Genomic DNA, 24324 nt, shown 5'->3' with positions numbered 1-24324 from the left:
TCTGCGGCTCCTCCTGACCTTTTGGCCCCTGGCCTCCGAGTCCCAACATCTGTGGCTCGCTTGGCTTTTTATTCCGTGTAATTAAACTACGCCATTGTGACGACCTTCTCCTCCAGCGGCGTGGGGAAGGAGCTTCGAACCGGAGCTGGTTTCATTGACCCGAAACCATCGAGCACAGTTTGCTGGTACACCTTTCTGGGGTGCAGAGGTTCGAGCTTCTGCCTCACAGCGAGAAGATTCCTGGTTTGAACCTACCTTTCTGTGTGGAGTTGCAATGTTCTCCCTGTCTCTGCACAGGTCTCCTCCAGGTTCTCCTGTTTCCTTAGAGTCCACAACGTGCAGGAGGTTTATTTAAAAGACTCGTGAATGAGCGGGTGAATGTTTGGATGTCTCCATAAGTGTCCCTGTGATCGACCAGTGGCGCGTCCAGGCTGAACCCCTGCTCCTCGATCAATCCCAGCAGGGATAGGCTCCAGCACCCCCGCCAGCCGTTGTAGGAAAAGCAATGTATTGAAGGGATGAATTACTTTTCTTCTTTGCGACAGTCCAGCTCTTGCAGACTGACCTGCTTTGGCACCAGCGCTTTGTTTTTTTCCCAGTTTGCCTTATCGTAATTTAAAGTCATCTTTATTGTCAACTTCTCTGCATGTGCCGGGCATACACAGGAATGACATTGCTCACAATCCCACGGTGTCATTAACAACAAAATTACAATAATAGAGTGCAAATTAAACAGCAAACATCTGACTGTAGGGTATAAAGTGCACACGGATACAAAACTGCTGGTAATGTAACTTTCGTATTTGACTTTGAGAAACATAGTTAATGGATACTTGTAGTCGAAGGTGGTAGACGTATTTTCTGTCCCTCTCCGCACAATGTCATCTTATTATTTTATGGAAGTAAGAAGTGGATGAAGCCAATAGGACATGGCTGATTGCTTTGTGGATCTCCACAGACAAACAAGGCTTAGGATCTCAACTGAGGGGCGGCTGCGTCCCTCCAGTCGGGAGATCGGCGGTTTGTTTTATCAGCGTGTGAATGGATGAATTCCATCTCATTTGAAATGCTCTGAAACTGTAAGGTGTGACATTGAGTTCTTTAAGTAGGGATCATTAATGATGACAAAATCCGGCACATGGATACAAGTATGGCACCCCCACTGTCACCGCTAACTTCCTTCTACCTCTTAACAAGCAAACAGATTATGTTGAACCAAAAGCCTTTATCTTCACGAGGCTCATAACCCCAGAAATAAACCAAAAAAAAACCCAAAGGAGTTCATGAAAATAGGCTGACTTGTTTAGCGTTTTTTACCACTAGGCTTTACTTTTGGCCTCCCATTTTACCCCCGGGAAAACCCCATTCCAGCAAAAGTGATAGGTCTCATCCCCGAGTTTCGGCTACCGTGCTGCCGTGACGCCCGGACATCTGTTTTAAAAGTGCAAAAAAATACGGAGCGGGCTGGAACAGTGTGTCCTCCTGCTCATCCCAAAGTCAGGAGGAGTGATGACATGGAATCATCTCGTGTCAAAGGGCCGGGTGGAACAGCAGAACATCTCATTTAAAACACAGAAGCCTTTCTTCTACATAAATGTGCACTCCTGGACTCTGGGTCATTTTTTTTTCCTCTCGTGGTTTTCTGCACAATCTAGATTCAAGAGAGGCTAAAGAAAAGCAGCAAATTGTCCTGACCGGCGAGCGGGCATCGGAGTTGCAAGTGCACAGATGTTTGCACTTGTCACAGTTCCATCCAATGGCCGTTGAGATACACGTGAAGACAAAATTCTGGAAATTTTAACAGACGGGTCAGATGTTATTGGTGTTTTTGAAGGGTTTGACGGAGCTGTTTGACTCACTACACTGCTTCCGCTAGGGTTACCATGAGAACCCCCCCCCCAATTAGGTAAATGATTTGTGTTTGTGTTGTTAAAGGTCATTGTACTCACTAATAGAAAATGTTACCGGAACAAGAGAATGCCCTTCGTTTAATCGCAAAGGCAACCTTTTCGTGAAGGCTTGGTTTTTATTGAGTAATAGCTGTGGAATTTTGGAGCACGCCAGCTGTTTTGATTTTTAGACCAAATTCAGCTGTTGTGTAGTGGAATTCTGTTTTTTGTTTGTTTGCGACTCGGACCACCCAACTCCCTCTTTGCGCTGCAATTTCAGAGAAGGCCTTGGCCGTGACATACTCTTCCTCATGGCCTCAATAACTGATTCTTCTGCCTCATCGAATTTAATTCCAGAGGCCCCTTGATGGGGTCACATCAGGCATGGGGCGGCCACCCGAGTCCTGTCAATACGGACAGGCCGGCTCTCCGGTGCCACGAAGCGCCAGCCAGAATCATGTCAGCTGGGCCCTCGGGGGGGGGAGGGAAGGGAGGAAACCCAAAGAACTAGCTAGAACAGGATATTGCCGTGTGATCATTCACCAGCTGCAGACAAATCATTAAACCGCTGGCCGTGTGTCGCTGCCCGGCTCAGCCGTCGCTTTCGTCGTGTGATACGACAAAGTTGCCTATTTGGGTTTCGGTTGCATTTTGCATAGCCGAATGCTGCGTTATTTTATTGTGAAACTGATAAGTTTCAGACCCAGAGACCTGAATGCAAATTGCTTTGTGAACCCTTTCCCAGTGTTTGTATTGCATATTGCAGTTAAACCATGTTTTTCACCTTCTTGGCAATTTAAAATGTGTTGTGGCTATTTTCTTCATAGTAACATACCCAGTTTTTCCAGCGCACCCTGGTTTTAGGAATAACTAAAAATAACTGATCTTTTAATTCCTTTTTTCACCCCACATTCAACCGAAGCACAGGATTCACACGTGCTAAATCAAATTACTTGGAACAGTCTTGGTTGTTAATGATGACACAGGATCACAAACCTGTCTTTTTTTTAAGGCTCCCTTTCACCGATAATCGATTTATAATGGACGCGAAATGGAAGCTCAGTCAGGAACTCCGGCGCTGAAGAACATCTTTGTTTTTTGTCTCAAACTTTCTGCAGAAATGGGCCTTTTTTTCCCATGTAAGTATGTCAAGCGTTATTTACTTGGATGCTATGTTTTTGTTTTTTGGTTTTGGACCAAACCTTGGCTGCGTTTCAGCTTTCTGTTTAGAGCATTCAAGTCGTTTCCTATTGGAGAGCATCCAGTGTTCCATATAGAATTGCGCCTTAAGCACTCCATCCGGGCCGCTTGAATTATTCCTCAATCCAAAAGCAGTTTAGGTATTTTTTCGCCTAAATGCAAAGAATAAGTTCTCAACATTACATTGAAGGAACTGATGGGTTTGAGGGTGAGCCCTTCGGCGACGCCATTCACCGTCCCTCTCTTTTGACATTTATTGTCGCCTGGATGGCCTGGTGAGAAAGGGCCGTCCAGAAGCACTTTACCCCATGCTGTGCAAGGTCACTGTAAGAGGTGACGACTTTGACACAGACACCCACAGCCCTCGCCGTGCTCATTAGGCATTTTATTGGTTAGTTTTCTCCCACAGTTGAGTTTGCAAACACCGCTCTCTTGTTCAAAGTAACTCTAGCCGACGAGCGTCGAGCTCCGGTGACAACCGTCGCGACCTTTTCGACACATCTATTAAGTGTTTGAGGAAACAAGGTAGCGGGGTTTGATATACGGCTCACAACAGCGGCCTCATTGTTGTGGTCCTGCAGGAGTAAAAGGGTAGAGGTCAGACCCGCGTGCTAATGTGGAGGTGTGCTCCGCCGTCTCTGCGACGCAGCCATCTGGACAAAGCCCCCACCCTCCCTTTGAATCACGCAGCCACATCGCTCCTCAGCCACACCCTTGCACCCCAACACACCCTCAGGCCGGAATAATTTCCTACTGGCAAAGCAACTAGCATCTGTCTGCGTATCAGTAGCAGACGCCGGCATGTGTAGGCATTAAAGGGGGCTCGCGTGTCGCCGGCCATGCATAATGCATTTCTGCATTCCGGGGATGCTTCAGGGAAATTGCCTCATGATTGAGACAAAATCGAACTTTGCGTTTTGTGATTTTATTTCCTCTTGCTTTATGATGGAAAACGAGAAATGCTCCGAGCGCATTCAGCCAGTGTTTATTTGTTTAGCCCAAAATAAGCTAAGTTTGCCTTGAAGCGCTGGACCCTCAGTACAATTTAGCCCATCCTCCACTCGCAAGAGCCCAGACTGAAGAAAAGTGCCCAAAAGTGATCTTAGCAGGGAAATTGAAGAAAAGAAAATCAGGAAGCGCCTCAGAGAAGGTATTCTGCTCCTTGGACAGGTACTGTGCAACAGATGTAGTATGCACAGCAGTAAATAAACTCATGCACCCTCTCCATATATGTGTGCATGTGTGTGTGTGTGTGTGTGTGTGACACACACACGTTTGTGACAAGATGATACATTCAAGCTAATTCTTTTAAAATGGTCCAAATCATCATGTCGTCTCTGCATCCCAGCGAGAATTCTACAGACAATTGAAAGCCAAACAAACAAAACCTCTTCTATGTTCCTCACTTCTCTGACTTGAGGCTTATAAATTTATAGTGCAAGAAAGTTTCAAAATCACGCCAATATTTGTTTTGTATTTTTATTTAGATCAACCTCTTCTAATGTGCTGACCGTTCTGGGATTGAAGTTTGCCTTAAATTAAAATGTATTTGAGCAGATTGTGGGTGCTTTCCCCCTTGAAATGATCATTTAACACATTTTCCACCTCGCACTGTCTTGCGAAATGTCTTTTCATGTTTCTCACAACCTCATCTTGTCACAAGTTTTTTTCATTATAAGCTGAAGAAACATTTATTATAATGGAGAGTCCCTGAGTTCCTGTTCCAGTGCAAGACTTGTTCAATTCCGCTAATCCAAATGAGTTATTTGTTGGCGTTGTTCGGAAACCGCCGGAAGTAATTGCATTATTGTAAACGGAATCTGAGAAGGTCCGCAAGATTCCTCACCTTTGTCTGTGCAGAGAATGTACCAAGCCGCTAATGCAGGTCTAATTCCGCAGCGCTGCAGACTGCTAACACGGGTGTTTTGAAAAGGTTTCCCAGCGTTGTGCCGCTGAGAGCAGGGAGCTGGAAGGGAATGGAGTGGGAGGCGAGCCTACATACAGTACATTCTGTTGCCATGGTAGATATCACTATTTGACACAGCTGAGTAGAGAAGGTATCCTTTTTTTTTTTCTTTTCTTTTTGTCCCAATCTTGAAAAAAGTGGCATAGTCAGCAGTGTTTGTTTACAGGTGACAGGGCGGGAAATCTCTCACGATAGCAACGTCATTTGAGATCAGCAGATTTTAATCAGTTTTCCGTTTTCCCCCATGTCACTCGCCGCTTTGCTGGTCCTTTGGTATTTAGAAGGGAGCTTTTCATGCTCAATATCAGTGATCTATCGCCCGGGGATGCAAACTGTCTTTATTGTGAGATAGCGCGTGTGCAGTTTGCTTCCCCCAGGAGCTAAATTCAGTGCTTTGAGTGAGCAGCAGCAGCTGGACCCGCAGTCAGTGCTCTTCAATGTACCCCCATTCAAGAGCAAAGAGCATCCCTGCAACAATGGACACACTCCCGCAGATGCGTATACACACTGCCCTAACCCCAGCCCCCTCCCCCCTGATTCAGCACCCCCAAATTCCCCCTCCCCCCTCCTCGGCATTCGTGTGCATTGACGCTTTCCGGCGAGATCCCCGCGCTGTTGCTCTCCACTGCTGAGCGGCGTTTGACTGCAGTGACAGGGAGAAGGCAGACAGCCCGCCACTGGAGCGCGTTGAAGTGAAACCAGCCTCTCATGCGAGCACTGCCTCGCCGCTCATCTGCATTTTTTTTTTTTTTTTTTTAAATATATATATTTTTTTTCCCATGTGGTGCGAAATCGAGGGAGAGGCTGAGAGGAAGCCGGGGGAGGAGGTGTGAGAGAAGAAGCTTGATCTGGGAGCAGGGAGGGAGGAGGTGACTGACCAGTCATATTGGATGATCATATTCTCCTTTTTTTTTTTTTTTTTTTTTTTCCATCTGTCATGCAAACCACCAGAGATGTATTTTTTTTCCAGTCATAACAGTGTGATAGGGCAGGATTGGAAAAGCTTCTCTTGCAGTCTCGATGACTCCCATCCTGCAGGATCTTCACACTGATTATGGTAAGATTTGTATCGCGGACAGCTTGTGTGAGCAGCGTGAGCATCAACTACTGGGGTGACAACACCTTTCCTGTTTGCTGTGAGATATTTTTTCAAACCTTAGATGGAGAGTCTCTTGCATGTTGCTCGCTATTTTTACCCAAATGCCATCCTTGGAGGTAAATAATTCAGTGTTTCTGTAGACGGCGTGGTGCAGAGTGCTTGACACACTATGTGACATTAGAGGAAGTACCCCACTGTGCAAACACAGTGGCTGCTTGTTTTAAATCCACCTATTAGAGAATTATATATGTTGGCAGTATTGTGTTTTTTCGTTTGTTTTTTTTTTCAACTTGTTCACATCAATGATTACCTTTCAGTTTTTTCGGTGATGTGCATAGGAGGGGTTGTTTTATCCTCCAAGGCTGGTCGTTGTTGAGTCATCAATCTACCTTGTGAGGGTAAGGAGTGGTCATACCCTCCCGGCTTGGCCATTTCAGATTCTCACTCGGTACTGCCACGAGTTCGTCTTTTCTCTCCGGGAAAAAAAACAAAACAAAGACATTTGTGTGGCGGTATTGGTTCAGCTCAGTGCATTCCAGCTATCTCACATATTTTGCAGTGCTATCGGTGCGCTTCACAGGGAACCATTTTTTTCATTTTTTTTTTTTTGTTTTGTACTTTGGGCCGAGCCCTATCTCTGTTGTGCACTGTCCCCCAGCTGCAAGTCTATTGTAGAATAATGTGTCTGCTCGCCGGTGTGACTCCCCACTCGATGTGATACTGTGCTCAGCCAACATCAATGCACTTTGTTTTTGCACAAAGAGGGCAATCGTTAATGCATTTCTTGAGAAATGTTGTGACATTCCTTGAATCCCCGGTGCCCTTTTGCGATTAAGAGGTTAAGAAAAAAAAAAAAAGGATTTTTTTTTTTTTTTTATGAGCTACAGACTTGTAGGGGAAATGTCACAAGTTTCCAGAATAGCTGCCTGTGAGCAACAGGAGTAAATGGAATGCAAACGGTCACCCTGAGATTTGAAGAGAAAGCCACAGATGACAGTTAAATCAGCTGCTGATAAGGGATCGGCTGACTCCTGATGAAATGTACGCGATCGTCACTTGAGGGGAAACCTCGTGAATTTCCGGATTGTTCGGTTTGAGAAGGTGAGGTGCATCAACTCAGTGAGCCGTGGTGCCCATGCAGACACACTGTCACTGGCTGGTGTCTGTCTGGGTTTGGGGGGGAAGGGGGGGTTGTAAGAACTGGGTGGGGTCGAGACCCTACCTTCAGTCGCGTCGCCCTACAGTCGCCGATCACAGTGATAGAACCGCTCCCTTTTTTTTTTTTTTTTTATCTGTGTTGTGTAATCTGGATTATGACCAGGAATTTGGTCAAACTTGATTCAGAAGCTCTCATTTCCTGCATCTGTTCTGCACATCCTTTACTGTGACAGTTTAAAAAAAAAAAGAAATCTGCCCTTTATCTGCTTATGAAACCTTAATCCCATTTTGGTAGGTCACAATCTGTGTTATGACTATTTGTTAACACATAATGGCATCATCTATCAAAGTAATATGCCTCTATCGTAATCTTTTTAAAGGCAAATCAGCTAAAGAGCAAATGCAAGGTCTTGGATGCCGTACATCGGCCGCGCTGCATGACCTTACTTTCTCTTTTGGAATGCTCTTCTGTGAATATCTCAGAGTTTTGTTTTTTAATGCTCTCCGAAAAAGAAAAACAGTTGCTGTGTTTTGCACTAAGGACATGTCTGAGATATTTTTCGGCGTCCCTCCTCATGATTGGCAGATCACATGTGAATACAAAATTATCATCATTACTGCTCTTCACATGTCGCATTCTGCGTCCGTAATGGGATTCTCACTGTTTGCTCTCCACCCGGAGGATTACCCGGCGCTCTCTATTTATGCTAGCTTGCTGGCTGGTTGGCTGCCTCGGTAACTATGGTAACAGTATCCCCCAGAAAGTTTTTAAGAGCCCGGGCCTTGTTAGGGTAATTGTGAGCAAGTGAAGCATGTCTGCAAAGTAAGAAATAGCCCCGACTGGTGTTGTTGCGCTGGATTTGTGTTTTTTTTTTTTTTTGCATTCACACAGCGGTAGCAATGAGAGAACACGGAATAATCTGCTGGAACAGCATAATGAGCGTAATTGGTGCAAAATAGTTCAGTTGTCCTTTTCCAAATGTCACCAAAGTGTGTGTGTGTATAAAAAGCTACGTCTCAATAAAGCTCTGTTTGTAATAATAGTAGCAGAAAGATCTGCTGTTGCTGTCCCCGCGTTGAGTTATCCAGAGTTGACCCTTGTGACGTTTCCATCCTTTGCAGACCGGAGCCGTGATTTCAGCCCTGAGCCTCCTCAACTGTTCCTGTGCGAAGACCGGTGAGGAGACGTTTTCATGAACCAGTACACGCTAGCCGAAGCCATGACAGACAAGTAAGTAGTTCCCCTCTTCAGGAAGCTCGGGTATTTTTTTTTTTTGCAGAACGTTCCCACTTTTGTCCTGAAGGTATATTTTTCCAGTACGGAGTTGGAAGTGTGTCTGGGCTTTTGATAGCGTAGAGAAGTATGCGGCGGTGGCGGCGGTGGGGGTTGGTGTAAAGACGGTCTATTTTGCCCCAGAAGACGTATAACATTTGCATCGGGGCTGATTTGCATTTTCCTTTGCCGTTGCCGTGCCGCTGCGTCGTCGCTGCTTTTTTGGTTTGCCTTCATTTCCCTCACAAAAACAGACATTAAACGGGTTTTAAACCTTTGTCATAAACCCCTTTTTTTTTTTTTTTTTGGTGCCCCGTCATTTTTCCCCGTCCCTTTTTCATTTCTGACCGATTCTCTGCGCTCCCCACCTCTTTTCTCTTTTTTTGTTTCCTTTGTCAACTTCGCCTTTGTCCCCCGGTGTCACATTTGTCCGATTTGATAGAAGTCACAGAATTTGGGTGCAGTAAGCAAAATAATCTGCTGTCAGCATTCATAATAAGCGGAATAAGTGGTGCAGGGTATTCAGCGCTGAAAGGCATAGTCCCAAACGCGGGGCGGGACGTGCAAGGCCAGGCCTATTATATGTCTGAGTTGGAGAAAATGAATTTGGACACCAAAAGGAAAAAAAAAAAGTAATTGCTATTACACGGCACAAAAAGAAATGTATTGAATGTCAGAATAATTAGATTTGTAATGAGCGGTCCTATAGGACTTTGTGTTGAATAGAGGCTCAAAAAATGTAAATTCACAGTTTCCAAGACAGTTTCTTATGGGCTGAGATGTTTATGTGATACTGTTTGTACGGATTTAGCCCCCCCCTCTCCACCCGACCCCCCGGCAACGCAGTCCCTCAATGAAACAGGCCTAATGGTAGTCCGCTTGGCCAGCTGATCACAAATGTCGTCGTTAAACATTGTGGGTCCGGTAATGCTACATTTGCCCACAAGGAAATTCCACTTTGTTGCGCCACTTTAGCATCTCCCTGAAAAGATGCATTTTCGATCATCTCAAAGCCAGATCTTCCTTGCTTGGGTGTTTTTTAAGTGGTTCAGTTCAGCTGACCAGAGCATCTATAACAACATAGTACGGCCTTTGTGTCCTTTTAAAGTATCTGATAAGGCTCTACCTTATCAAATGCACTCCTGCCCGCTATGGAATCGAAAAAGTTCCCGTCAAACAGCCGAGTTTGATTAACGTTTGGATTTTAATGGTGTAACCGTTAACAAAATCAAAGCGAGGAGAAGGTTGGGAGTTTTTTAAGTAAGTGATGATGTTGTTGACAAGCTGTCCCCCCCTCCGGATAAAAGGTATCCGGGCAACCAGTGAGCGTGAAAGGGGGGAGGGCGGCAATTTATTGTGCGGTAGGAGCTAGTCCATGTTGTAGGATGATTGTCAATTGGGGAGGAATGATGAATGTCATGCCAAAAGGAAGTGAGGGGAAAAGTTAGACGACGCGCCCCCCGACAGTTTGGGCAAACAAAGACCCCCTCAACGCTGGACTATTTAGGATTCATACAAAGGAAGAAGATGGCTACCTACTTTGTACAAGGCGCACAATCGGCCCGTTATCCTCCCCCCGGCTCGCTCATGAGCAAACATTTGTAAACACCGACGTATCAGTAGACATTCCTTTTTAGATAATGCGCATTCCAATCAGTATTCCCCGATACAAACCGACCATCTCTGAAGGACTCGCGGGGCGGCTCACATTCCGCTTTTCCTACATTTTCCAAAGTGCAAAGAATGCCAATTGCGTAAAGTTCAACGTCTGAACGATTTGGTGAGGTCGGAACCCAAAAATTGACTTTTCATCTGTTTCTGGTTCATTATTTATATTTAATTTCCTGCTCTGCGCCCTACTGAGCCATGGATGAGGAAAGTTGCAAAAACCAGATTTGGTTAAATTCAAGCCTGCATAATCCTCTCAACCAAACTGCTCTGTGCGTGCGTGCGCGCGTGTGTGTGTGATTGTGTGTGTGCACGCGCGTGTGTGTGTGTGTGTGGGGTTTGTGCATAAGTGCAGAGTCCATTCTCGATCTGGCTAAATAGGAATTTTATCCAGATTTTCTGCCATTATTTTTCTTTCCAAAAGGTTTAATTTAAATCAGGCTTACTACTGCATTGCATCGCATAAAAGTAAAATCATTTGATGCATTACGTATACATTTGTTGAGTCGAGATGTGAAATGCACGTTTTACTGGGTCCAAAACACAAAAAAAAAAAAAGAAGCAAAATGGAGAAAGGGGGAAAAAAAAAACCTTTTGCTCCTCAAGGCTTAAACTGGACTCTCATGTTACAGCGTTTCCATTCTTGTTTTCCGTGAGGAGAATCTGCACAATTCCTGTTGTTTGTCTCCTCTCTTCCTTTTCATCAACCATTGTCTTAATTTGGAACTGGAATATCCTCTTGATTTCCCCTCTTCCCCTCATATGACCCCCTGCACCCGCGGACCCATGGGTTGTTGGAGCAGCTAACAGCCCTGTCAGAGATATCGACAATAAGCGTGCACAGATGAGCAGCGGGTTGGTTAATGGTTAATTTCTCGAGGTACAATAGTGATTGGGGCAAACGGGTGACTTTTCACCCCAAATTATGATTTCACATGATCTCTTTTCTAGTGAAGACAAAAACTGTGCGTCAGTAGTTTTGCTTCCCTGCATTTCTGAATGCTTCACATTCAAAATATCGTCTTCGGCAGTTTTTTTTTTTTTTCTTTTTAACCATCGGGTTAAAGCGACCAGCTTTGCATTGTCTATTATCTACTTATTTTGTAACGTAGCTCTATGAAATCGACTCATTTTGAGTGAAATAGAAAACACGTTTTACTCCCATCCCTCCATAGCGATGATATGGTATTTACTCATCTCCGTGGGATGTGGAAACTATAAAATACAACTTCCATAATTGCAGAGACCAGTGTCCAGAGGAGCCAGTGTGCGATCGGAGTGCTTTTTAAGTGAAACGATCACACAATAATGAAGAAGAATGGCCTTTGTCAGTCCACTGTAAATCTTTGTGTGTGTGTGTTAGTCAAGGTCCCATGTGAAAGTATTCATGTTGAACTCAGGGGAGCAAAGGTCCAATCCCATTACCAGAAAGTTGTAAAGACCTTTTTTTTTTTTTGTCTGTTTTCAGAGCTGCAACAGTTTGTCCTACACAGAGCCGAGAGAACCTACTCTTTGTTCCATGTACATAATTATCAGAAATGAGGATTTTCAGGAAATGTTCCCGTTTTCCAAGACTAGTTACTCTTGTCCCAAAAATATTAGAGGAGCAGGAAAACCCAGCAAAGAGAGCAAGACTGATAATGTTACTTGGTATATCAAGGAAATGAAATATAAAAAGTTTATTTCCGATATATTTTCCAGCCTGATTTGAATCACCGAAGTTTTTAAATCTAGTTTTCCTTTGGTTTCCTCTCACATGTCATTAAAAGCAATATCATTAAATTTTTTTTTTCTCACTTCAGCACCAAACTAATATCCAATCCTGGAAATGTGTCTCGTTCAACTTTTAATATTGACTCCGACATTAACCTTTTTTACGTGCAGTCACGGTCCTCTGAGTCTTAAAAAAGTATTTTTTCCAAGTTCCTTAAATTGTCACTGAGCTGATGGGTTCTGCAGTGAGGTCAAGAGGGGCCTTGATTGTGTATTTTTCCTCTGTATATCATTTTCCATTTTCTGCTGTTCGCTCTAAACATGTCCAAAATGTTCCTCCTAATGAGGTAAACACATGAAGAAATAGCAACCGTCAGCAAAATATCTCGGACTCAGGATGCTTTGGTTTCCTTAAACTTCAGTCATACGGCATCTTGAAAAACAATAACGGTTAGATTCAAAATTTCAACTTCATTAAAAGTATCGGTTCAGCATATCACAAGAAAACGGGTGTCGATCGGAGAGATAGATCCGTGACGGTCGTGATATTGTTAAAAAAGAGAAAGGCGGAATTGTTTGTCACAGCGGAGTGGCCCGAAAAGCCCATCCATCAGTGTTTTTCCGAAACGCTGAGTTTCTGAAGTGGAACCATTAATAATTTTCTTCCGGGCTGAAGGGTCCTCTGAAGACCAGCTCTCGTCCCCGTTTTCAACGCCGCTCATCAATTTAAATAACCCCGAGATCCCCGACATCTCGGCTTCCTCTCCGTCCCCTCTCCGGACCACTGTGTCACCGAGGGGCGTGGCCATGACCCACGGGCCGGACGTTTTGAATCAAGACATAAAGGCGCGGTGTCATCGGGATTCGTGGGCTGGTAGTAAAGACGACGGTATCGGCTGTCACGGGGTTTTGTGGGAGCCGGGGAAAGCCGAGTCAAAGCGCTTCCTAACGATGTGGAAGGGGATGTACCCTTTGGCCTACGCCTCATCAATCTTGCACATCTGTCATCTTCTCCTCCTGCTCTATTGATGCCGTCAGAGGAGGCCGAGAGGCCGGGACTTGTATCGTCGTCTTGCGTTCGCCGGCCCCTTGTGTTTTATTTATTTGTTTTGCGTTTGCCTCTGTGATCAATGTAAGGATCCGGCAGAACCAAGGGTGATACCTTGTACTTCCCAAAGGAAAGGACTCATCTTTTCTGCCTCAAAGTAGCCACTGGGATCTTGACCTTGATCTACGCGGCCTCTTAAAAATCGCGAAAACCGATTCAAAGTTATAGGCTATCATTACCGGTCGGCCAAATCTACTCTCCACGCCGGACAAGCAATAAGCAAACTTGTTATGATAAATATTCCCGACCGCAACCATCTCATTACAGTAGACTGCGGTTCACTCAACCAGTGGAAAGACTGTAACGTGCATTTAACTTTTTGTGGGGGTGGAGGTGCGGAAGGAAGGGGGGGGTATTATCAGTTCTAAGAGAATTTCCCATGTCTGTAGTCTGGTCTGTATCATCTCTGCTTAACATAATCTGATTATTCTTTTATGCAAGAGAATAGGGGGTTAGGGGTGGGGGGGGCTACATTACTGTAGCTTACCCCTCCAAGCCATTGCCAATGCTTGTGAATCTGCATATTTGGGTTGATTTGTGTGACCTGAATTCAGTTGTCTGGAAGATTTGGCTCCTTTTGTTTAATTGTCCCCCTCCGCGCGCAATCGGTACAAATTTTGAGGGATTCCGCTTTAATTCGCGGTTTTCTCCTTGTATATCTGAGCATTAGTGAAAGTGAAAATTGACCACGGGTCACAAAGTGAGCTATTGTGGAGACCTATCGAATATGTAAGCCTGCGTGTTCCACTCAAACAGAGTCGGATTGTAGTGGACTGTGGGAATAAGGCTTGTGTACTTGTGCAAGGAGAATGTATTCATCCTTGTTGCATGGGGTTTCTTTTCGCTCAGAGAAGCAGTGTAAGGGAACAGACTGGAAAGCGTTGTGAATGGAGGCCCAACCATCTGTCACTATGGGCGTAAGGAGTTTTTACTTTTTTGTCATCCTGTTAATGTATACAATCTTGCTCTTGAGCACCTTAAAGTTAAAGGAAAATAATTTCCTATTTGACAGTCCTTTTCTTTCTTACTGCGGATTTTGGGTCTTTTGTTCTAGTATTGCACAACGCTAGTTTGGATAAAGTGTGAAAGGTTTTAAAAGCCTATTTTCTCTATTAGCGTCCCGCTCCATGCAATGTGGTAGCATATGGAGGGAAAATGTCCTGTCAGCGTTTGAACCCTTTTTGGTCTTGAAACTGGTTAACTGCCAAATCCCCCCCCAGGCATGCCTGAATATTTAAATGTGATAATTCACAATTGCAGAGTTTGAAGAACTCGAATGCTGACGTTCACCAGCCAGTCAACAGATGAGGGAAAAAAAAATGTTGTTGACAGGTGGGCTGTCGAACTTGCTGCAAAACATATTTGCACATACGCGCCACAAGCATATACAAAGCTCTACAATCCCATTTGAATGAATTGGTTTTGACGTAAAGTGTCACCCTGTTGAAATGCATATGTGCCCAGAAGCTGTTTTTTCAGAGCGGCACTGCTGTTCAGTGAGCCTGCTCTCCGAAAATGCGTGTCTAGGGCGACAGAAAACAAGTGCAGTACAAAAACATAAACAAAATATCGCAATAAAACGTCGGTCTTGTGATAGCAGGCTGTCATCCCTGCCGAACATTCGGGGATTTTTAAGCGGTTAGCATTTTTGTGTGTGTTATTACATTAACAGTCATTACGTTCGAGCCTTATTTACTGCAGTGAGTAATAAAACTGATAACACCATACATGAAATACAGCTGCAGGGGCTTTGACGCCCGCAATTGTTTGTTGCAAGTAATCGCCAGACTGGAAAATTGCGTGCAAAGAAGGAGACATCGCTCATTTGTAGACCAAGTTGAGGACATCTGATGTTGTGGACGAAGACAGCAGGTTCCTCTTGCGGTGTCGACGTCGCATGCTGTTCATCATTAATTTGTCCGTCACACGCGCCTCGCTAAGAGAAGTGGTCGGGATTACTTCAGCGCTGATATGATACTTTTCTCTGTCTAGAATGTTTTCCTTCCTTTTCATGTGTGTCTATGTGATTATTGTGTTAATGTTGCGGTCCCACATGTTTGCATCGATTCAGCTACATTCTGTCCCGAACGTGGTCGAGACAGCGAACCACACATACCGGCTGCTTCCTCCCTTTCAGCGGCGCAAACACAAACATGCACAACTTAACTGTCTTGTCTGATCTTTCTGTCTCTCCCCCCCCCTCCCCTACTCTCTAGCTTGAGAATTTTATAATTCTCTCCGGAGGAAGAACGTCGCATCTTGTAAGGAGCTACAGGTCAGAAACACCAATCCACTCTTCCTCCCCTCCCTGCCGCCCCCTTTTTTGATGTGCAGATCGCAAACCGAGCTGCTCCTGGGCTTGCATGCTTCAACACGAACGCTGCATGCTTCTAAAGGTCCCTCCTGTAACCCCCTTGGGGGCTTTGCCTTTTTCTTTCCTTTTTTTTTTGGTTTCTCAAATCTACCCCTGCATGAACACACACCTGGGCAAATCCCGCTTTGATTTGATTCAGCTTGGCTTTGGTGCTTTTTGGAGAATAACCCCGAAACCCCCTCGCATCTGTTTACCTACCCCCTCACCCCCCGTGTGATGCTTTTTTTTTTTTTTTTTTTTTTTTGTCCTTTTCTCTTTAAGTATTGATCGCTTGACACTGTTGGGAAACATTCGGGCGGTTCACGTTATCTTGATTTTACTGAACCTTGTGAGCATGCAGAGGCCCAGAGGCTGAGCTTACTTCATCTCAACTTATATCACACAATCTTTATGTGTATTGACTTGTATTATTTTGCAATGCTCAAACATGTTTCACGATTCACAATCATGTGCAGGGATGGATGGATGGATTTTTTTTCTAAATCTTCCCACTCAATTTTCTTTCTTAGCACGGAATGGCAAGTCTTAAGTTACGGCATTTAAATAAGTATTCATCAGAATCAGCTTCATTGATGAAAAATGCTCACACATACACCTCGTACTGACGCGGAGGTAAATAATGACCGGACAAGAACATTGGAAACAATGCCCAGACCAGAGTGCAATATCTGTTTAAGTAAAAGTAATATGTAATTATACGAATACAAGCCCCACAAATTCAAATTTCAAAGTGCTCCAGGAAACCAGACAGGAATCTGAGGATAAAATCCCCTGAGAAGTGGAAAATGGATCCCACTTTATCTATAAACAAACAAAAAAACTGAGAAAAATAATCAATCAGAGCCATAAACAACATACCCTGTCATTACTGTACATCAACTATTTTCCATTACATCACTGAGAAGCGTTAGTTGGTAGAACTTAATGTACACGGGATGTTCATTTCTTTCTTGTCTTTCTTTTTTTTTGGGGGGGGGTTTCTCAAAGTTACCTGTAAAATCAGATGATCACGAAGTCTCCATATGGAATCCCTTTGCTCCCGGTCCATTTTCTTTATCCCTGTCATTTCTGTGAAGGAAATTGAAAAGTTATTGTTTTGCCTCAGGTAGGCAAAGTTCGGTAGGTGCCGCGGCGGCCAGCGCCGGATGGCTCCAGCTTTCACACACAACCCGAATTGAAGTGTTTTTGTCTCCGCCGGCCAAAATTACCGCCATGAAATCGGATCCGTCTGCAGACGTCTAAAGCAACGGCGAAGGAGAAAGGAGCGCTCCTGAAAAGAAGCGAGGAAGAGGAGGAAAAAAAAAACCAGCAAGGGGTTGTTTTTTTTTTTTTTTTAACTGATGTTTGTAGCTCTTTTCAAACCTCTCCTGGCCGGTGGGAAAGCCTCGTAATCTTAAATGCCGTTTGTCGTTTCTTTATTTAAACCGGTCGAATGTTTGCCGCGTCACCCAAATGACGGGGAATCATGGATATTTTTATTTGGATGTTGATTTGAAAACCAGCCCCACAAGCTAGTTCTAGAGCTGAAGTCACCTGCCCTTGACTATTGGTGTTGTTTGTTTTTTTTTTTGTTTTTGTCTTTGGAGGTTGGGGCGCGGGGTCGTCCCACTACCAATGGGACGACCGTTCGCCAACTTGAAACCGCAAGACCTTCAGCTGTTCTTTTCTAACCTCCTAAAATAGTCTCACATAATACGCCCCAAGGCCTGTCTGCCATTACAGTAGCCTCAAGGAAACGACTGAGTGAACGGCTTATGACTTTTGACTGTGAACGGCGGCTTCTATGTGACCCCTCTCGGATTACCAGTTTTAAAACCCAAAATAAGTGGCTTATTCCGCATAGCGCCCGAGCCCAGTTGCTTGAGATGCTGTTACATATTCAGCGTGTGCGCACGTCGGACCAAGCCCGCCATTGAGATACGGTCGTATTCAGATATTGCGGGTAAAACTTTTGGATGAAAAAGGAGCCGTCTCCTTTTTTTTTTTTTTTTCTCCTCGTCCTTGAAAGCAAAAGTCCTTGTTTTTTTGCCGTCGCCGATCAAAGTCCACTTGTTTCCCTTTTTAATTAAAAAGTGCCTAGTGATTATGCTCTCATGTCAGCGCAGAGGCACACTGCACTCCGGACAGGGGAAACACCACACGTATTTAACTTACTTCATTTGCCTGTATGTTTTATGGGGAAGTTTTTTTTTTCAGATCTTCCAGAGCCATGTGACTCAGAGAAAGGGTGTGTTGTTTTTAAAAAGCTTGCCATCGGCGGACTAAATATACCCTTTACTGGACCTGACCCTTCATTTGCCTTTGCTGTGGCCACTTAGGCTGACGTGCTAGCTCAGCAGTGGCCCTACAACTAGTAATTACATAGGAGGGCATCCATTTTACCTCCCCTCGGTATAGTGTTGCCTTCACACAAGCTCCTTTACTCAGTTAAGCTATTTGGGCTGTCATTAAGGGTTAAATCTCGCTGCTTCGTCCCCATGGCGATCCAACCAAAATAGCAAGTTTCTGGCAGTTAAAGTAACAGAAATGACTGTCATCATTCAGCACTGAAAGGAAGATGTAAACGAATATGGAAGTAGTAAATCATGTTGTTAATCCTTAATCTGGCTTTTTTTTTTTTTTTTTTAAAAAGTCAATATTTCCTCCCATCTGTCATGCCTGGATAATGCACCGCGACGTTTGTCGCCGCTCCTACTTTTATTGTCTCCATATGAGTAACAGTCAGCTGTCCGCTGTCGGTCGCGCATCTGGGTTTAAAATGACCTTTATGCAAACGTAATGATGTGGCCTTGACAGAGCCGCTTTTCCTCTCAACAAAGGCTCTGACAGCTCCGCTCAGCCGATCCCAGATGGTTTGGACCCGGGCCAGAGCCGCGGTACTGCTAATACTCTTTGAGCAGTCGTAGATATTGGGGCTATTCTTTAAAGCAAAGAGCAAATAATTATTACTTTGTTCACCTGTCGAGCGTGTCCGTAATTACATGGGAGTAGGAGTGTATGACAGGGACCGTAATGCCTCGTATGTCAAAATGGGTTTGTCAGCCTGTGCGGACTCGTGCAGCTGCCAGTATTTCAAACTAGACTTTGCATGGGAGATTTGATGCGCGCGGTAGACATGATCATGTACACATGTTAGCGTGCCGCGCCCGCGTTTATAGCCAAAATCCATTAATCTGTAAATCTGTCCCCATCACTGTGTCATCCTGTCTGGTCTCGGTATTTAGTTCCAAGCAGGGGCTCGATTTATCAAACTCGCCGCGCTCCGAAAAACCCGCGACATCTCCCGGGCGTACGGAAGCATCCGCACCCCTGAGCCCAATTTACAAACATGTACCATCGACGTGAACCTTCTCTTTTCTCCAATAGTATTCGCAGTAGATTTGTGTGAGAACCGACGCGTCCGGTTGGACTTGAACCGAAGCCGACGGCTCCTGATTGTGAATGCGTTTGTTTAAAACCTTTTTTTTTTTTGAAAATCCAAAATCAGAGGTGGTGTTCCTCCTCGCTTTGCTCTGGCCAGCTGCGAACAGCCAAACTTTGATTGCTTCATCGGGAAGTAAAACCCGTGGCGCGGATGACAAAACCATACGAAGATCATTGTGCCACATTACGGAGCATTGGAATGAAATATGGCGCTCTTGACAGCGAAACTGTCATCTTTATTTAATTATTCGTGATGTGTTTGTCCATATTTGCGGGGAAAGTTAATCTGTGACTTGGACCATCCCCCGGTCATGCTAATTTGTAAGAAACCGATGAGTCAGCTTTTTAGTCGAGTCTACTATTTGTCTGGAGGTGTCGGAGGAATGTCCACGGCCGCAGATGTCGTTTTCATCATCCCCGAGCAAATTTAGTGTGCGGCGCACTGTGGAAATATCGCATCCACTTGCCAAAAAGAGACATTCTTTCCACAAAATGCATCGCTTCAAACTCCCCATCAAACCGTTCGCCTCATTGGTAGAGAGACAGACTTGGGGGGGGAGCAGCAGCATCTTGGCATCCTTCGGCTCCGCGAAAGAAGAGCATCTCTGTGCATTGATGCGGACGATAAGTGAGTTCATGGAAGAAGCTGCTGGCCGGGGAAAAGAAGTGAAGGGAGCCGAGCGGTTGGCAGTCCCTGAACGTCCAACTCCCTCTCATCAGCCTCCACCGCACTTGTCACGCTCCCCGGCGAGTTTCTTGTCCGCGCTCTGCCTCGGAAGTGACGGGGACACTATCTTGTCCCGAGTGCCAAGCCGTCCTTCATCGGCGAGTCTTCACCGGTGTTTTTATACAAGCCGCGAGTCAGACAAGCCCGGTGTAATCACGACATTTCCGGTCATCGAATATTTCCCGAGCATCGGTTTCACCTTCCATTCCTGTCTTTCTGTAAGGTGTAACTTCCCCCTTTCAGCGGGTCGGCTTCGCCGATTATTCAGTTCTTTCGACGGTGCCATCGACCCCTGTGGATAGAGTTTTGTTTTTGAGGCTCTTATATTCCCCGTTTGGCCCCGGTCTCTATTGCATAATGATCAACAGTCACCAGTCAGGAAATCAAATGACTGTTTAACCCGGGGTTAAGTCAGGACAGGCCTCTTTTTCGGTGCAAGCTTAAAAAGTTTGTCTGTTTACGAAAAAAAGTTGCTTTCAGACATTTATTATTAATCGCTGAGAATCCCAAGAGAAAGCTGATCCAGCCAAAAAAAAAAAAAATGTTCACGGGAATAAATGTAGGGGTGGCCTTTTCTTCACTTTGCCGGGAACCTGGGCGAAGCTTGCTTTGCGGTTGGATTTGAGTTGTGAGAGGGCCGCTCGCTCCGACAGTTGACATTTAAACTTTGCGACACGAAAACCCTCGCTATGTGCCCTGCGCCCATGTCAAACTCATTTCCATGCTTTGGTGTCATCCGCTGCGAAAGACTTCGCCTTGACGACACTCAAAAAAAACAAAAAACGTTTTCTTCTTTGCCATTTCGGCTGCTTCCATCAGGCGTTGCCACGGCAAATCATCTTCCTCCATCCAACTCTATTTTTCTCTATCTCCTTCTCCTCAACTGTCATATGTGCCTGTCCCTTGCAGGAGGCCGCCGGCGTTAAGGATTTTTTTTTTATTAATTTGTTAATTTTTCAAATGTATTAATGTCATAGCAGTAAGAAAAATTTATAAACAAAAAATTTTATTTAAAGAAAAAAAAAAAAATCCAGACTTTCTCTACATGGAAACAGTCATCAGACAATTGTGTTGTGATTTGGCGCCATAGAAATAAAATGTGACTCGACAGCCCAAATTCTATACACATTGTCCAAAGGCTCATGTTGAGTCATGCAAGAACGTCAGCTTATAACTACCACGTAGGCTCTGAGTCATCTATTCAACTAAAAAGCCTTAAATGCCTCATTCTGACGAAGGACTTTAAGTCAGAGAATAAAAAGTGTGGCAGCGTCCCAGTGATTTGCTTTGCAGGGTGACTTGTTTTTCTGTCTCGCATACTTACCGCTTCTCGTGTAAAGATAGGCAGGGCTCCAGTCCCCCCCCCCCCTTCCCCTTCTCCGTCCTCCGCGGGCTCCCAGCCAACGTCTGTACCCAGTTAATAGCGCAGTGCTGGGAACCCCAAGGCCCCGAGCAGGTGTCAACCTCCTTGTGCAGCCAAAAGAGCCGAGATGGGAACACAAAGAGCTCAAAGAGACCTGCCAGCATGGTAACCATCTTAAATATCCAAGGGCAATGCGGCAGCCCCTCTAAATCTCTCACTAGCATAGGGTAGCTGCCACTGTGTTCTTTCTGCTACTGTAGCGCCCGGTTTAAAATGGGTTTTCTTTAGGTTTCATTTATTTCCTTTTTTTTTTTCTCCCAGCCCTGACCTGAATGGGGCTCCCGGACGGTGGATAATTAGGAGCGGCCGTCGGGAGAGGACGGTCTCGTTTGATGGTTTTATTTATGCCTCTAAATGAGTTTTAGAGGAGACGGACCGGTTGGAAATTTGTCCGCTTCCCCTGCGGGGATACTGTCACCGCAGCCTTTTTTTTCACACCGGCTCTTCTCTCAGTCCGCTTGCGCTGTTGTCATCACGCCGTTTCTATGGACGGGTCGTCTTCGGGGACGGTCCCGGATCTCACGGGCTTGTGTGATCTTTGGAAAATACTGTCTGGGCTCACAGCTTGCCTCGCAGCTAAGCCGGCCTGGCATTTAGATTGGCAACACTGTAAAAGAACTGAATAAGAGCGAGAAGTGATGCCTTTTTCTCGCTCTCTCTCTCTCTCTCTCTCTCTCCCTCTCGCTTCTTTCTGTGTGTCCATTGTCACTATTCTACCGTGATGATGTGGTTGGAGGGGGTTGGAGTGGAGGCTACCCGCATCTTCAGTAAACAATAGGTCCTTGTGCATTTGACCCCCCCTCCTCCTCCTCCTCCCGCCGTCCTCCACCCCCATCCCTCCTCTTTGGTTGATGAGTCTACAGCTGAAACTGGAATGGATTCCCATCTTTGCCAGATTTAGTCAGGGCAATTACTCACACAGGGGGGGGAAACAAAAAAAACAAAAAAACCAAACCAACTCCAGTGTCGGTAAGGTCATACCTCAGGGTCCAATTTGTTCTCATTGCGAGCAAATCAATAATCAATTAAGAACCTCCCCGTCCATCCTCTTCTCACGCATTGATGAACGACCGCTCACCCATGCCGTGCGTTATGATACACACACACCCCCCCCTTCACGGACGCAGCCACCCAGCGTGCGACTAATGATCAACTAACCTATATTCCCCCCCAAAGTAATCGCCGTGATTTATACGCCTTTGACACTTTGTCAAATCTGAAATGAGGACAGATGACCCGCATCCTGACACCCCCACCCCCCCTCCCCCCGCCATTCTTGTTTTTTCGGCAGCTCCGTCTACCTCCTAGTTTGTTCCTCGCGGCGCGAAGTTATCTCGATCCTCATCTGGCACGATATCCGATAACCCCGTGGGCCGTCCTCTGCGTGACTGACCCGCCCATCTCAACGGCTACGCGCCGCAGGTACTTAAGTTTCCCCTCGACTTACGTTTTTAAAACTAGAATTACCTGCTTTGTTTGGATCGGCGAGAGAACCGCACGCAAGCGCCCGACGGGGCCGCCTTCCCCGTGCTTGTTACATCAACATCGCCCTCCATTGTCAACGCAACGTGCATATTTGCGCGCACACACACACACACACACACATGCGGGTGATGTGTCTTTTACTTTGTAAAAGCGAGTGAAATTAAAAGACAGGTCACACGGCTAGAGTTTCGCCCCTCCCACGCTCCTCTCACACGACTGGATCGAGTGAAAGGAAGCACTTTAGATTTACGGCCGAATTACGCCGGTTAATCACTTTCAATAATTCCATTTTCGCCGGTGATCATATTCAGCCCAAAGAAGGTAATCAGCCTTCCGTCCTTGTCGGGACAAATCGGCCCGCCGCGAAACTTGACCTCAAGATTAAATTTGTGCACGCCCCGGGGATCACAGTAATTTCGGTATTTATATTGTGTGTATTACGCACGGGATTGGAAACAGATTTGGAGATTTATTTTAAATGTTTGACTTAAGCTTTAAAGCCTCTCCCAACTTTTTTCAGATGACCTAAAAGAGGCGGCTTGAAACGTGTTGTTACAGCTGTAGAACGGGAACCTGACAGACAAAACAAGGGCAGTTGACTCAATACATGCGGATTGCTTTTGTCACATTAAGTGAATAAATTGTGCTTATGTACGTATAATATGGCGACTGCGAAATAAGCATTTTGACATCAAATCTGTCATTGCGTTGTCTAATTCACAATTTTCTGAGACCAGATGATAAGATTGTAAGGATAGAGCTGTCAAATGTTCGTTGTGGAATTTGCATGCACTTTATACTTTATACCTTATAGTTTAATAGCTGAGTTTGAACTGGTAAGAGCTTGGGTGCGTGTACGCGTTAGTACATGTGCATGATTGTTGTAGGCAGCAAAACAATTAGCATCAATGAATGTGCAAGATATTAATTGTTTCAACTTCCATCTGTAAATGTGCATTTATACAATTTACAACTAGAATATTGGCTGTCATGGTTATAAAAAAATTGGATTAAGAGTCTCTGTATGGAGATTTTCAGCCAGATTATATACATGTGTGGACTTAAAATACAGGTTGGGAACAGTGTTTGCAAACAAATTATCGCACACACTTGAAATTGCCATATTGCACATTATTATACCCCATTATACCCCATATAGCAATACCCCAGTCTCAGATTTAAAAATTATGGAATTTCTTTTTTTTTCCCCCAAAAATAGACTTCGAAAGATAGATATGGCTAAGTTGATGACATGACAACGTAAACCTCCCAAGCCGGGCCAGAATCTATTTAATAAAAATGTGTGCACGCACGCACACACACACACACACACACACATACACACATGCCAGGCTAATGGGGTTCTTATCAGGCATATCCTGAAGTAAATGCGCCAGGAGAGAGCTTTTGCCTGGCAGGAAGGTCATGCTGTACTGCAAAAAAAAAAAAAAAAAAGCTAAGCGGTGACGACAGCAGCCGTGACAGCGACCGCGTTCATCCGGGGCCAAAAGATCCGCCCGTTACTGTGCAGCAACAATGGTGCCGCGCGGCAGAACCCTTGTTTTCATAAAAGGGGAGATTTTCTTAAGCCCGAGGTGTTAACTAATTGCATAAGAAACATACCAAAGAGAAGTCATGACAGGCTGGTGTGTTGCAGGAAAGGTTGTGCGGTTTTTTAAGCCATTTTCGTTCCAGCTGAGGTCCTCATCACATGCTCCAACCCTGTCCTCGATGTCAAAATAACATCTTTATTTCCCTTATTTTTCTTATTTTGTACATATTTATATACGCGTTTCCTTCTGGGCAAACACCTGTATC

At 45.0% G+C, this 24324-nt stretch overlaps 1 protein-coding gene across 6 annotated transcripts in view; it reads left to right on the top strand.

Moving 5' to 3' along the window:
• The window catches only part of sema4d (sema domain, immunoglobulin domain (Ig), transmembrane domain (TM) and short cytoplasmic domain, (semaphorin) 4D), a 43817-nt gene that overhangs the window by 1085 nt on the left and 18408 nt on the right, over positions 1-24324 (top strand). For 3 of the 6 annotated variants that reach the window (XM_086152092.1, XM_086152090.1, XM_086152087.1), the window contains exons 1-2: positions 5793-6112; positions 8435-8543. In XM_086152092.1, the coding sequence (XP_086008218.1) occupies positions 8506-8543 (38 nt within the window). In that variant the 5' untranslated portion in view covers positions 5793-6112; positions 8435-8505. Of the gene's footprint in view, positions 1-5792; positions 6113-8434; positions 8544-15290; positions 15350-24324 lie in introns of those variants that run through there. The other 3 variants (XM_086152089.1, XM_086152091.1, XM_086152088.1) reach the window with 3 other exon arrangements.

The sequence above is a fragment of the Fistularia commersonii genome, chromosome 9, assembly GCF_037954325.1.
Source record: "Fistularia commersonii isolate RoL2024-O1a breed Wild chromosome 9, RoL_Fcom_v1.0, whole genome shotgun sequence".
Classification (NCBI taxonomy): Eukaryota; Metazoa; Chordata; class Actinopteri; order Syngnathiformes; family Fistulariidae; genus Fistularia; species Fistularia commersonii.
Note: the sequence above shows the minus strand (reverse complement) of the source record. Positions and strands in the feature narration are given on the sequence as shown.